Here is a 16,155-nt window from a genome sequence, read left to right on the forward strand (position 1 = left end):
TTATCAATCATATAATTGAAATACTGTATTCCTTATAATTATTTTGTTACATAAATCTTGTGGGGGGAAACGAATTATTGTAACTCTATGTCACAGTAGAAAATAATTGATTCCTTCGAACTTTGGTGCTGGAGGAGGATGCTGAGAACTCCATGGACAGTTAAAAGGACTAACAAATCGGTTATCGAAGAAGTCAAGGTTGACTATTCTCTAGAAGCAACAGTCATTAATCAGAAACTCTCTTACTTTGGCCATGTAATGCGCACAGAAGGCTCACTAGAAAATATGGTAATGCTTGGAAGCATGGAGGGAACGAGAGGGAGAGGCAGACCAAGCACCAGATGGACAGAAGAGGTATTGCAAAGCACTAGAATGAAGCTAGCAAAACTGAGACATGCTGTGAATGACAGACCAGCTTGGAGAACCATCATCTATAGAGTCACCAGGAGTCGAAACCGACTCGATGGTTCCTAACAACTAATGTTACAGTATAAATATGATTAAATACAATACATACATCTCCACACTTGCATGTTCATGCATAAATAATTATCGATTATAACTGAGATATCTTCATGGAAAATCATTCACCTCCGCGTATCGTTATTGTTTTCTGTCATTTGATTAGATTTATATCTCTGATTCATTTTCAGAATGTTAATGTTAATCCTTAAAGTATTCGGTATTCATGGCACAAAAATAATCTTCATAGATCAAGATGGCACAATACGAACGACATAACGCTTCAACAAACAAACATTAAGGCATCGGGGGTAACTGTGATTTCCTATCTTCTACGTTGTTGTGTGTATACCTTCTATCTAGTCGTGTAAAATTCACGAGTAATTATGTATTGTTCGTCATTCACGTTTTGATTCAGTGACTTTTGAATAATGATCCGTGAATCATTATCTATGCATTTCGATTTCCGGCTGAAATATTTAACGTAGATTAAACTCATTACGCGAGTACACAGAGGTAGAATTGGATAACTGGCAAGCCTCATAGCGATGGGACCATGAAAAATCCGAAATTACACCTCGTCAACAGATGCTCGAAACCGAAAATACTCAGTTTGCTTAATACAATAAATCTTATGGAATTAAAATTTCAGGATACCCACGTTTCCTGATATATATTTCTGTCCTCTTTTGGATGGTGTGGACATAGTGGCGGACTCTCATCTTGAAGATCTAGGTTCAAACCTCACCGCGCAGAACAGAAATTGTCGGCTGGAGTAGGTTTTCTGGGGTTTCGAACTTTGAGGCGAGAATGCGAGCCCATCCTCCCATTAACAATTCTCGCCACCGAGATCATTAGACCTACAGCGCTACAGATATTCAATCGTTACACTTCGCCCATAATCTTGAAAATAAATGGCAGTGCTAAAATTCACGCTGAAAACTAGATGTGCACTTAAACTGGTAAAGTACACGTGCACAATTCCGACACATTTCATTCGATAATAAAATTGCCTATGGCGATAGACCGGTCTTGCCTTCGGTGAAAGACAAAAAAAAAACCATATCCTTCAATTATTCTACTGATCTTACGCAGATCGACTCCATAAGAATATACAGTGAAACCTCGTTACAACGATACTGGATTCAATAATAAATCCCTCTACAATAATATTTTTCACATCTTGTTAGGAATGGTCTATAGTCTGCTTTTAATCTCCTCTCGATTCAACGATATCCTCTACCACGATAAATCTCTTTATAACGATATTTTACAAGGATATTTCCAAACTATAAAAACGATATATCATTACACTTCACTCATCGTCACATTCAGTATATGCATAAGCCCCCACACTAGTTTTTTGTTTTTGTTTTTTGAGAGTGTCTAAAAACATCGATATTTTGCACTATCCACCCTTTGAAAGTGAAGCCGTGCCGTGAAACGAAAGTTTTCAAAAATGTGTAAATTCACAAAAATGCTAACAATAAACTACCTCACAGGATGAAACAATTAACTGAATTTTATTCACCTCACCAATTAAATTATTTGTTTCGAATGGATACTAAAAAAATCATTTTATGGTGGTACCAGCAATGGCAGTTGAAAAGAAATACCAACAGCAACAAAACGGTACTTGTTGATAATGCTGCATTTCGATATAACAACAACTCTTTTGCAACAATATTATTTATTGATCCTCGGGTTATCGTTGTATCGAGGTTTCACTGCATTTGAACAATCCACCAAGCATATATAATTTCCAAAAAAAAAATCTCATGGCCAGTTTTTTTTATGTTCTTTTGCAGAAATTAATGCGATAAATTTTATATTTTGTATAATTACTAAGGAACTTGACACTTTATCATAACTGCATATCGGGGGTAAAGGGTACTCTGTCCATTTTCTTCAATATTGAGATTACACTATTAATTTGTAGTACTTTCGTTACACTATACATAGATATATGAAACTAACAAGCGAGCTCCAAAGAAAAAGACATATTATAAAAAAATCCTGATACTGCTCTCCTGTAAAATTTCATTTTTTCTGGCATGTGTCCTTTTTCTCCGGCATACATATACAATATTGGAATTATTGGCTAAGATGTTATTTATTCAGCAAAAACCCAGTCAAGACAAACAAATTCGCCTTTCAAACACGGGTGACCGTGTAAAAGGGTCATTAGTGAAGATATTGTGATAAAATTTGATTATTATTTTACCGTAAAAAAAAAGGAAGACCGTATCTGTGACGTGACAGTTAAAACAGGTTTTACTGCATATGGAAAAAGATACGTGTATTCGTCTCAAAATGGGTAAACGTTTGCTTACTAAGTTTTTGTATTACAAGGAAAAAATCTATATCCAGTTGAGGACAGCATTAGCCTATTGAAAATTTGATCAGTGTTTATTCCATCAAAATAACACTTAGTAAACGCTGATATACGTATATACCTCTGTGTTTAGCACAAATTAGGAAAATGATGAAAGTGATATACACCATAACATATAATTTTCTACATCTGTTTCTGCAATCGGTAACTATTGATCAGGTACTGTTTTGCATAGGAAAATTCGATAAAATAACTTTTGATGCAACTCCTGAAGGAACTTCCAGAAAATTTAGGTAAAATGAGTATGGATTTGCGGCAATCACGAATTTCTACAACAGAGAGAGAATATGCGATAAAATAACTAGAATAGTTTTTCATTACAATATTAATTGAAGTGTTTGTAGAGTGTAATCGGCGGCTAAAACACTCCCTACAGATTTCCACAAAATGATATGGGTTTGTCACTTAATCGACAACCAATAACTAATTATTGATTTTGCAACTAGTTTACCTTTGCAATATTGCGACAGAATTACAGGAAAATTGAAATTCTCCAATTTAAATGTGCTTCAGAAGCAGTTGATTGAGTTAACTCAAAATTGAAGCGCAGTTCATGTCAACTCCGTATGTTAGTTAGAGGAGTTGGAACATCATGGAATGCTATTGATTTATTACTCTGGAATCAGTGGAAATCAACATATAAGCATTTGATGTCGAAAACGCATTATTTGAAAAAAAATCGGGAAATCTGGACTTATTGTATTATCATACTTTTCAAAGACTATATGCATGATAAGGTAGATGAGGCTACTAAGACTGTGCATGGATTGAACGGTATTTGCTGACGACCGTCTGACAGATTCTGAAAAACTGATATTGTTAAAAAATAACTTAAGGGTAATAAAATGTCTTTAATGCCACAATAAAATAAAATAAAATAATCAAAGGTATATATCAAAGGAAAATATGAAAAAAAAAATGCTTTATTTCAAAAAGAATCCTAGATTAACGAAATTCACTCATAAAAGTTAAAAACCGGGCATCTTGAAGAAAAACAAATTCCAGTGGTCACGATAGTGTGTATTTCTAAAGCAACACATAATATTAATTATTGTCTCGAAGGCCCCTTGTTCGGTTTAGCTCAGTGTGGTTCAACCTTTTTGTCATTGCATACCGCCGAAATCAAGTGAACAATTTCGGGAACCGCCGCAGATGGGAGAAATACTTTACACCTGTGAAAAAATTAGGAGCAGAATTTCCTAATTTTCTGACTTTGCTATTTTACATACGGGGAAATCGCGTTTAGCTGCCACCTATCGGATAGAAACAAAAGTAACTACTATAAATTTTAAAATAAAATGTTTATTGATTTTTAAACGACGTGCGGAAAGAACATACACGATACATGGTACAAACTATACATTTCTTATTCTTTTGCTGCATGCCGGCAAGTTTCAAGCACCGGAAAGTACCAGTTACTATATTTTTTAGTATTCCCAAAGTGACTTCGCACTTATCCCGTTGCTGAGATCGCTGCCAGCCCAGCTTCGTGGCAGAATGCGGAACACTGTTTTGTGTCAAAAAAGAAAAAAATAACAACATAAAAAATTTTACAACATATTTTCCCTGGACAATTGGGTACTATCGCGATTAACAAATTTTGTGGTGATTACAGACGAGATGGGGTTGGATGTTGGAGAATAGTTTCGGGGTTTCGTTAAGACGGATGAATATACACATATTAGGATGGAAGCATGTTTTAAAAGCAATTGATGGAGCCCCCCATGCCATCTCATCTGTTATGTTACACTTGCCATATTATACACAGGACGCAAAGAAAAAAAACGAAATGAGAATCTTATTGTGAAATATGAGATATCCATCGGGGCGAATCATGTCGCTCAACACTTTATTGGTGAGCAAATGGGTTTGATAACTTACGGACTAGAAGCCAGCTTCAGTTTTATTTGGTTGAGTTCACTCGCTCCGGTGGATTTAATGAAAATATGAAAAAAATAGAAATACTATGTGAGGTAATATATACAATTAGGGATCACCCGTGCCATCTCGCTTAGCACCTTATTCGGTGAGCAACATGAATATGACAATATGAGTGCGCACGTGTGTTGTGGACATGAAATGCTTGAGGAAGTTGAATAGAGGAAAGAGAAATGCATACATACGTAATACGTATATATATATAACTATCAGGCCGAGTCGTCTCGCTCTAAACCTATTTTGGTGAACAATATGGGGATAAATTTAAACGGGGGATTGTTTGGAGGGAACCTTAGCTAAGGATTAGCTTCGGTCTTCTTGTTTTGGTTGACTCGCTCTGGCTGGTTATATTAATTTTAAGAAAAAAAATGAATAAAATGATGTAACAAAAACTACATGTAATGGTTATTATGAAACCATTCGTGTCCTTCCGCCTAGCATCCCCGCTAAAATAGCGGAATGGAGGATACACTTGTGGTTATCACATTTACATCATTGTTACGCGAATGTCATAAAAGTTCTTGTCCGGGTCCCGTTGGTACATGCTATACCTTGTACCTGTAATGGTTATGTATTAGTAGTGGCAGTCATGTGGATATGATATTTTTGTTGTTGTTTTTATCTATTTCTTCTTATTTTTGTAAAACTTAGAACGTTATTTTATAAATCTGGTGGACAGAGTTTTTTTTTTGTTTTTTGTTGACGTGTATGTATTTGACAAGGCTTGTAATCCTTGATGCTGTGTTGTTTTGTTTTTGATTATTTGAGTGAACCATTGTTTTCTGAATACTTGCACATGCCCTGCAACACCGATCCAATTTGGTCGATAAATTTCTCAACGTACTTATCTCAACACATCAACGGACATTTTCACGAGACCTTATTTTATACTAAAACTTTTGATATGAAAAACTTTTAATTGAAAACTAAATGCAAAAAAATGCTTCGTTTATAACATAAATTTTGCAAGATTTAACTGAAATTATCACTCTTTTTTTTAATTTTTAATAATTAAGAGGCACATTTTGGACATATAAACATATATATAATTTTTCTCCCATTTTTGAGCACGTGAAATTTTGTCAGGAAACATTTTATATTTTCACGTTTGCAAGGAACACAGCATGTTTAGCATAAACAAATATATCAAATTCACAAATATTATAAAGAAACTCACAATACAGGCAAGTTTTCCCGAGTGAAATATTGTGAAAAAGCAGAAAACTTCACGTGCCATGATTAACCCTTTGCAGTCCTATATCAAGATGGAATTGACATCAGGTACAAAACGGTACTTCATTGTTATAACGGCCAGTTACGACAACAGGAAGGTCATAACATTGTGTGTACGTGCAAAAAAGTGAATCCTCGCGCAAAATAAAAAACTTTGGTCATGTTTTATACAAATATTTACGCAGTCTAAGAGCACCAAATATCGAATTACACTCCAAACTTAAAAAAAACATAAACCATTACACAAAATGTGTCATATTACCATCAGGCAACTGACATATTATCTGCGACACAAAATCCGATCATTTCCGGAGATAGAAATTTATTGAGTGTTAGGAAAAGAAATTACATAAAATGAAACAAATTGAGTATTATTAGCGGGAAAATGTGTTGTGAAATATGTATCCCAAACAAATTATGGAAATTCATCGCCCTTCATACGTTTCGGAATCAAGTTTCGTGTCCGAAATTCGATTGCCATCATCAAAAAGAGACGCTTAACATTAACCCGACCTGATTGATCGCCATTTAGTGATACCGAGAAATGTGCGAAACCAATAATTAGCCCTATCTATGCCACCCCGAACAATCGAGGAAAAATGCAAATTACTAGATAATAACAGAGAAAAGAATTCCGAAGTGACGAGTGAAAGAAAAGAGAGGAATTCCCAATATAGTTATAATTTGCTTTCGGCTAAATACCCTCCAATTAACATCAATGACAAATTACGTTTTCAAAACAGATAGCAATGATGGATGTGTTTTCACAGCTTTGACTTTTAAATTTTATTTCTTTTTGTTCTTTCTCATCGTTTTTCCTCATCCTTCTAGATTTCATACACGTGCAATTTCTCATAAAATGTTGCATTATAGTAGTTGCAACTTGGATGAAATGTAAGTAACAAGGCATGCCAGCACTGATAGGGCGGTTATGTAATTAAAAATTTTAATACAAAGTCAAAATTTTATTTTCAATTGTGCAACATTTTGAGTGTCTTGTTATTTTTATTTATTATTATTCAATGTTTCGCTTAGTATCGAATCATCCTGAGATTACATTCGTGTTTGACATCCTGATGTTGCTGAAGTTTTTCAAAGCAGCAGCGGTGGACGACGCACCTCCCTAGTAAGTTTCAAGCGATTAATTTATTCCTTCAATCGGATTTGATATCAATTTGATGCCATTTATGTATTTTAATCAAATAAATTTGATGAAATTAAAAAAAAATATTTTCGAAAACGCTGATTTAAGAAAAATTATGTCCCATAAAATATGGGTGATATGGTCACCCTATATACAGGAAAAACACGTAAGTGTCATGCGCCGGGAGGATAGGGTCTTGGTAGTTATAATGTAGGAGGGAGAAAGAAACTGGTTCTTTTTAGAATGGTTATTATATACTACTAGGCCGCGAGTGACAACACGCTCACTGGTACTGATGCTGCCATCTCTCTTCTATTTTTCGTATTTGGATCAAAAATAGTAGTAATAAGTATATAATAAAATGCAAAATACAATTAATAAGTAAGTAGAATAAGTAATCAAGAGTATTAAGTAAATATATTTTTGCGACTTTCACACAACTTCAAGACATGAATGCGGGATGATCTCCCAGTTGAAAAAAGTATCTCTTTGTACAACAATCAGGCCCAGAACATTAAAAAAAGTACGCATAATACAACAGACAGAATAATCTGCAAATAATTTTTTTACGACTTATTTCGGAAGACAGATAGCAGCACTGCTTGAAAGCATTACCGTTATTCCTGAGAAACAAATATCACGTTAGGTTCACAACATATGCACGGCGCATTCCGACATGCACCAGTTCATTAGAAATTTCTCGGTTGAATGTTTACGAGGGGCATTTTCGGTTCCGTAGTAATAGCGTGTTTTCTTGAGCGGCGGTCATGGCTGCATCTGTTTTTCTAAAGTGAAGATAGTATCCCGGTTTTAGGATCTGGCAAAGACTTCGGGTTTCGAACTCATGGAACTTCAGAATATCTTTTATTACTAATTTCATGTCTGATAGTGACCTGGCCTACCAACACATGCATTCGTATTCGGACCATGGAACTGCAGGAAATAATTTAATTGACAGACGATGGAGTTTAGTGCTCAGATGGCGAAAAAAAATTCGTTCCACCCCCAAAAAACACTTATGTAAGTTTCAGTATTCCGTAATGAAAACTTCAACAGACTTTTCATGCGCCACTTTGCCTAATCTGTTTATTCTTCTCATTGGGATTTGTTGTTAGACTCCACTTGGTTTCGAACTTGAAGTGAAGAGGAAAAAAAAAAGATTACACAACATATGAGAGAAAAGCAGCATCAGCACCATCTGCGAACACTTGCACATGTCCTCACAAATTTACCCTTCCACATCCTCGACTATATACTACTGAGAAACACATCCTTTCCTTTTACTACTTTTTATTTTCGTTGAGAACAGCAAACAATTAATGGAAATCGATAGCACCGATATATTATGAACCGAAGGAAACAAGCTGCAATTTCTCCCCCCCCCCACTTCCATCTATTTCCGAAGGAACCGTCTTGTGAAAATCGAGAAGGATCAGAATACCATGGAATGGAATGAGTGCTGCTCTCCAATGTTCGTTATTGCAGGTGGACTACCTTTCTCCAATAAAAGTTATTTTTGTTTAAACAAAGCGTATCTATTTAGTATTTTTTCCATCACATGATGAGGATGGAACAGGAAAATAAGAAGTGAATATACGACATTAATTAAGTATAATTGAGTTCCCAAAATTGGGATTCGAGTACTATATTGTGCATAACGTTAATTCGTTTCAGGTACACTTTTGGCGAGATATATCAGCGCATTAATCTTTATAGATAATGAAATTCAGAAAAATAAACAAATACAAATGTAACAAATACTACACAAAAAAATTCTAAGAGTGATTGATGTCTTCAGGGCTGCCTTCGTGACAGTATAATGGCGATTGGTTTAAAGCTCAGCAGTATTTTCCCCAACTTCGAGCCGGTTTTTTGATACAGTGATCAACCAGATCCACAATAAAAAAAGCAAAATTAAAAAAATAATAATTAATAAAACATTTATTAACTGACCGATTTCTTAGTTCAGATTTAGAAGATAAATAGTATCACTTCCTAATTTATGACCAGCTGCAATATGAAATGGAGGCTATGTATTACAGCTGGCTACTAGGGTACAGGGCTATCTAGGGTAATCATATCCCAGTTAGCTATCTCGAATTATTTATTCAGCAATCATTGGTGGCAGATTTCTCCCATATCGTCTCCTTTATTCCAGGAACATGATTGTGTAAATATATTGGGGCAAAAAATAACATGACATAACATAATTAATTTGCCCCCCAGTCAATTACGCTAAAACTATACAAATTAGAGTTTGCAATTAAATTACATAGTTTACAATATTTGAAAGAAAATATACAAAGAGGGAAAGAAATAATTATATTTGAATTGACGCGGTAGAACAGTTAAATTCATACATATGTGATGAAGAAAGCTGGGACAGGGAAGAAAGCAGTAGCTAAAAGCTAGTAAAATGCACTCGGCCCTTTTTATTTCTTTTGACCTGAAAGAAAGATAAAAAGAACGAAATATGTCGGTCCAACAGGTGTAAATATAGTTATTAATTACATTAAAAAGTGAATGATGGCAACCAAAAGCGGAAAAAATAAAATTTTATGCTAACGATTTTTTAATCTTGATTAAATGACAAATTGTTAATAATATAGAAAGGAGAGAAGAACTAGACAAAAGTAAAAATTAAAATGAATAGAATCTACACCTGATATTAAGTGTCTGCATAATCAAATCGAGTTATTGTTTATATATAAATTTAGCTCTTGTTTTATTTATTATTTGATATAGCAGTATTTGCCATCAGGTTAAATTAATTTTTCATTTCGTAATATTTGTTTAAATTTTATTTATCGTCTTTTCACTCATTAATTTGTTATTGCGATATTGCTACTGCAGTACCCTACTAACTTTTGTAAATGATGAAAAGGGAAAGCTGCTTTCTCAATCAAAGGAGTTTCATATAAGTTTATAAACACAATTCATATTTGATTGTATAATTAAGTTCAGAAGAACCAGTCAGTGAAAATAATATTTTTTTTGAATGACCTAGTGAGTGACTTCACAAGGCATGTTGCTGGGTGGGGGAAGATAAAAGGGTGTAGATTAAATAAGGGGACTGATAAGAACACGAACGGAAGACCCCATGTGTGTGTGAGTGTTGTTTAGAAAATCCGGTATTGTCACTTCAACAGTTTGGTTATGGAGAACAAGTGTTGAGAAAACAAAAAGAATGTAAAGAAACATTTATAAAATAAGGCAAAGATAGGACTCCCCAGAAAATAGTTATTCACATGTTATTCTATGGAGATTATTTCCCTAATATGTTTTGTAATATGTGTTTTGTAATAAAGATACATATTAGCGTAGCCAACCTAGCTAGACAGCAAAATAAGGGATCCAATCAGCTGGTAAGAGAGAAATGAAATTCTGCACATTTACGTTTCTGGCGTGAGGAAAAACGATTCATGTAATGCGGTTATGCATAACATAGTAGTCTTATATCGGTATAGCCGTTAAATCAATCGTAGTTTTTCACTAGTTCTGAGGCTATAATGGTTTCACGTTTCAACATCCCTGTATAAGGAAAAAAATCATTTGTTAAGGATAGGCATGGTGTATACGGTTTGACGCTTCCTCTCTATTAAGCCTTAATTAACCATCAGAAATCTCCAAAACTTATGGAACGGCTTTATGAAGGGATGGAAAAGAAATTGAGAGCAAAGAAGTCAGTTCCGACTTTCAACACTAAACAGGGTTATCTAAGCAAAAATCACTATTACTCCGTTTTTATTCTCATAACTTTCACAAAAAAATATGGCGTTGAATTTATGAGAACATGCTTTGCCGGTGAAACTGTCCCACTAATAAGGAGTTTCCGTCCCAAAAAAGCTATGTAGCGAATTCGGTCTCAGAGGGGTTTCTAATATTCACCCTCTTTTCTTCAAAATGAAATGCTCCTAAAGTTTCATAATATAGGTAGATAGTTAAGGCTGGGTGACAGATTATACAAATAAAAATACAAGGACACAACAGGCAAAATGGCCAACGAAATTTCTGAGAAAAAGATGCCCATAGCAAATATGAATGTCATATATTTCAAAAATACAGTAACCCAATTAAAAACACAATCACAAAATTATAAACAATATATACACATTTCTAAAGTACTATATAATGCCCATTATGTATTTATGGTTGTCTTATTCTAAGTATGGATAGTTTCTCTATTTACCCCAACATATTTATCGTATTTCTTTTTAAAAAGAAATACGATAATAATTAGAACAGTGGGAAATTTTAAATAGGTTTATATATATGTATCAAGGTAAAGGCCTAAGTCTAATAAATCCTAGGTTTAACCAGTAGGACCTAGGGTTTACTGAAGTGAACTGTTCAAGGTTCGAGATTGAAACGTTTACAAGCACCATTATAGCTAATTAATGATTAATAAAAATATTGAAATGTGTGGATAGTTAAAAATAATCACGATCATTCACGATAATTTTTCTAATTTATTTTAGCATGTACCGATTCGTTTTGATAAATCCCAGGTTATACCATGTACATATATTATCTTATTATAGATATCCATACTAAATGCAAAGTATAAGGATACTCTTTATTGTTAAAGTTTTTTTTTTATTTATCCAAAGCCCCTCTGTATTAAAACAGTCATTTTAAGACCTTAGTAATTGTTATCCTGATACATTGTTATAAGTCTGAATCCATTACGCGAATCACCAGACACTAGGAAAAAATGCATTTAGTTTATACAGCTGAAGTATTGCACCCCCACCAGAATTATTTAATTGTCTATAACTAAAAAAGTGTCTGTAACCAGTCTAATTGAAAATGCGTTATCGCTTGTAAGAGAAACTCTTATAGCGCTCTGAAAATAGGATATTTTTACAATTCCGATTCTAATGCGGGGCTTAAGTAATTTTTTAATATTAATTTCAATCAGTGCTTTATATAATTGGATATAATTTATTATATTAGGTGGGGAAAGAAGTCCTTGTGAAAAACTTATTGATTGAAAAAGGATACAAAAAAAAAGCAAGAAAGATCTTTTCGGAAGAAAGTCATTGAAGATTATTCCCATCAGACAGACAATATGACATTCTTGTGTGTCTGTGTGCGTCTGGCGACCTTTTTCTGCTTTCACACCGAGAAATTTCCAGCTGCATTGTCGAGGGTAATGTCCATGATAGAAACAGTATCCTACCATTATGGCACTCAGTGAACTCGCTTAAAACGGAATTTATCACGTTTGCAGCCCTGAAAGCACTAATTTTGAAGAATTTTCAGTGGAACCAAATGACGTGACGAATTTTTTATTTTTCAATAGATATTTTACACATCCCGTATTACACCTGAAAGTTGCAAACAACGAACAATATTTTGCGTACACACTTTTTTTTCCAAAACGATCGTGATTATGCAAATTAGACTGTAAACACGACTACTGCAACTCGTCTGGCACTACCTATCATTTCTTGCAAGAACTTTGTTCCCCACCTAATACTTAACACTAAGAGCGCTCCCATCATCCACAGATGATGAGCGTAGTAGTGCTGTACGTTTCCGACTATTTCCTCAGCCAAAGGGTGAAGCAGCGTTATGCGCTTTTATCAACTAGTTCGTGGTGTACGTGGGAAAGACAAAATAAATTATTAATTTGTAATATCAGTTATCAGGATTCAAGTGAGTGTTTCTTTCAAACATCTCGAGAAAAACATGGGCAATGCTGTACTGAAGTCATTAAGATAATGTAAAAATTATAAATGATGCGCAGTTGAGGGATTGTTTTCGTCCTGAATAATGGATTATAATGTCAGAAAATTTGGTACATAAGGCAGTTCTATTATATATATCATATGTATCTTTTAGTTTTTGTTTCCTCTGTGTCGAAATAGTTTTGGATACGATCCAAGAAGTTGCGGGTAAAGAATATTTTCTACTTTTGACTCGTGTTTAGTTTTCTTCAACTTCGGGTACATGGAAGAGGAAACAAAACGATAGATTCGTGAATATATAAAATAAATCGCTTATATGTTAACTCTCTAGCAACGATGTACATTGTGTAAAATTCTGTGAACGTACATGGTATCTATTTCGCGTGAAGAACTACAAAAATGCGAAGTATGAAATAGCAAAACTGTTAGTTAAATTCCATAAACATTAAATTTGTTTAGAATAGTAATAGCATTCGGTGGTGTACGATAGAGATTATGTTGTAGAACAAGCCAACCAACTAGCACACACATGAGGTTGAGTTTGAAATCTCATTAGAGATGTAAACACACAGATGGGTTATTTTTCGGTTAAGTTAGTATGGTGGGAAACTTACGAACACACGTGGAAATCTAATTTGAATCTGATTTTTTAAAAATATCACCTACAGCATATAACGACGTGAAAATATCAGCTTATCCCAGGGTATCTCGTATTTTATGTGGTAGTGGGGCTCTTGCACTTTCAAAATCTGCATTGGTCAAAATATATTCTATTATATGATATTATCTGAGGAAATCTTATTCTTATTACTGAAAAGTTTGAAAGAAAATTATAAAAATTTCTAACTTTCTTGTAGAAACTTTGATGCCTTCCTTAAGATTTCACAGTTTTAATGCCCAAGAACATTTGTATCTTTCGATTTGACCCTGCTGCACTGTTCGTGTCTATTTGACCGGAAACAAAGTTTTCCTCGTTTATTAAGTACATTTTTGTCAATGCGTTTTTGTGACTTATCAGTTATTATCTCAAGACTGATGAATTTTTCAATTATTTTATTAATTGTCTTTCTCAATTTTCGTTTTGTATTCTTGTTACGTTCGGGGTCAGTATAACCCGAAAATAATATCTTTCAAATACCTCAAAATTTCTACTTGTACATCGAATTTGAAGACTAGTGCAACTCTAAAATTCTTCCTATTAACATCATTGAAACACTAGGTTTCCCAAGCGGTGGTACGCGGATCCCTAGGTTCGACATGACTGCACTAGCGGTTCAACGGGAAATAGTAATAAACAGCACGGAAAAATAGATTTATATAGCTCTCTAGACCATGTTCTAGCTTCGAAGGGGTCCCTTCCAACATTTTCCTACACTTGGGTGTTCTAACACCACAAATTTCACTTAGAAGGTTCCGCCTAAATGAAAATGTTTAAAAGCAATTCCAAATTTTCTAATAAGTGAATTTGAGAGGAAGCCGAGTTTCTGCAAAAACGCTTTGTAAAGCGCTTCTATATAATTTCAGGGAATTAAAGAAAATGCTTTAATAAAATTCTTTAATAAAACGTTTTTTATTATTACAAGAGTTGCTAGTGTAGTGCGATTTTTTAAATTAATTTCAGTTGGATGTTGGTGCAGGTGACCAATCATTTTTTCACTTATTCACTCGCGCATGGTTTTCGAACTAACGTGCTATTTTTATAATCAAATTACAGTAGTATTATCCAGTTTTTTATTATCCATGCTATAAAATAATGAAAATTATTCCCGCTCTCTGAATAGTTATTTCTTCATGCAAATCGAAGCTTTCGCTGATGCAAAAATAATAAATATTGAAGGAATCAGATAAAAAAGAATCACTCTATGTCTGAACTTGAAGATCATACGAGCAGTGATCTCCAAAATAATGTTTCTAATACTTGGCTTGTTCGATAAAAATAAAGGAATAGGGTTTTCTAGTTTTAGGCTTTTTCAATACTTGCTCTATATATATATTTCGCGGAGAAGCAAACGATGAAACTATGGCATAAAAGTTACAAATTTCAGCTAAATGCCTCTTAAAATCTTCTGCATTATCTCTCAAGTAGCTGAATTCATTAAAAATGTCTGAAATAAGTCAAGACTTTAGCCGTTGAACCGCAACTTTTGATCCAGGCTAATATGACAGGAAGTAATTTCTTCGAGTAAAATATGTCTCCGGCTGATACGTTTGGCAACTTATCATCAAAACTTCAGGGGCTCATTAACGATTTCGCTTTTTTTTGGCATGACGACTCGCTGCTCGTGCGAGAAAATTACAATGATGTATTACATATAATATACCGATCATTAAATAATATGATATATAATATAAAAATAATGATATTGGCATGCAATACATACAGTAGCTTCAGAAACGCAAGTTTTATGTTTCGTTTCCAAATAAATATATTTTCATTATGAACCAATAACCAAGAAATAGGTCGCCTACACCCCTCACCCCCGTCTCACCACGTTGGATGTGTTCGAATAATACCCTAACCCCGTGCATCTGGCGATTGGTGATGAAATATAATATAATGAATATCATATAGCCTGTGCAATGTGTGGTTTAAAAAAATAAATTTTAGTGAAATTAAGAAAAGAAATAAAATTAAATATTAAGATCAAGCAACGAAGATGGAAGGGAGGAAAAAAAAATCTCGAATAGGGGTGTGAGAGGGAATCGAATCCTCAACTTTTGTCATAACAGCCCCTTACGCTAATCACTACATCAATTGCGGTTGTCGGTTTTACGTAGGGTTAAGTACATACTGTTCTGATCATTTACACATAAATATTCTACCTAAGGAGATTGACCGCTGTCACAGAATAATCCGGCGTATCATCTGCGTTTTAAACGTTCTAGTAACAGCGTATGCATCTGCGGTTCAAATGGTTCCCTATGGCACTATATAACCACGTGTTCCCAGACGAAAGACTTCCACTTTGGCCAACTGCCAGGGTCCAGAATGCTTGCTTGGAAAATGAGAATTCTAGACAGCCCTCTGAACTGTCAACGTTTGCAGAGGTTGATTCGATTCCTGGACCGCAACCTACATCTACTCCACAATAAGACACGAGCTGCGGGATCAAGGGGACGGCATTTGCGCTTGGAGGACCCGTCTTACGAGCCAACAAGACAGGTAACACGGTTACCTATTAAAAAGTATAATTTACGGCCAAGAAGACATGCATCGGTTGTTTCACCGACATCTAATAATCGATACAATTTACGCCCAAGAAGACAAGTGTCAACTGTTTCATCCTTTT

The 16,155-nt window shown here is 34.4% G+C and overlaps 1 protein-coding gene across 1 annotated transcript in view; it reads right to left on the reverse strand.

Annotated features, from left to right (window-relative positions):
- Positions 1–378: 378 nt before the first annotated feature.
- The window catches only part of LOC149077225 (uncharacterized), a 74,078-nt gene continuing 58,301 nt past the window's right edge, over positions 379–16,155 (reverse strand). Inside the window, exon 3 of the mRNA XM_089242363.1 lies at positions 379–477. Within this exon, the coding sequence (XP_089098489.1) occupies positions 379–477 (99 nt within the window). The remainder of the gene's footprint in view (positions 478–16,155) is intronic.

This window comes from Pholcus phalangioides, unplaced genomic scaffold, assembly GCF_987345545.1.
Source record: "Pholcus phalangioides strain wild (caught in Gottingen) unplaced genomic scaffold, Ppha-v1.0 ptg000015l_1, whole genome shotgun sequence".
Taxonomy (NCBI): Eukaryota; Metazoa; Arthropoda; class Arachnida; order Araneae; family Pholcidae; genus Pholcus; species Pholcus phalangioides.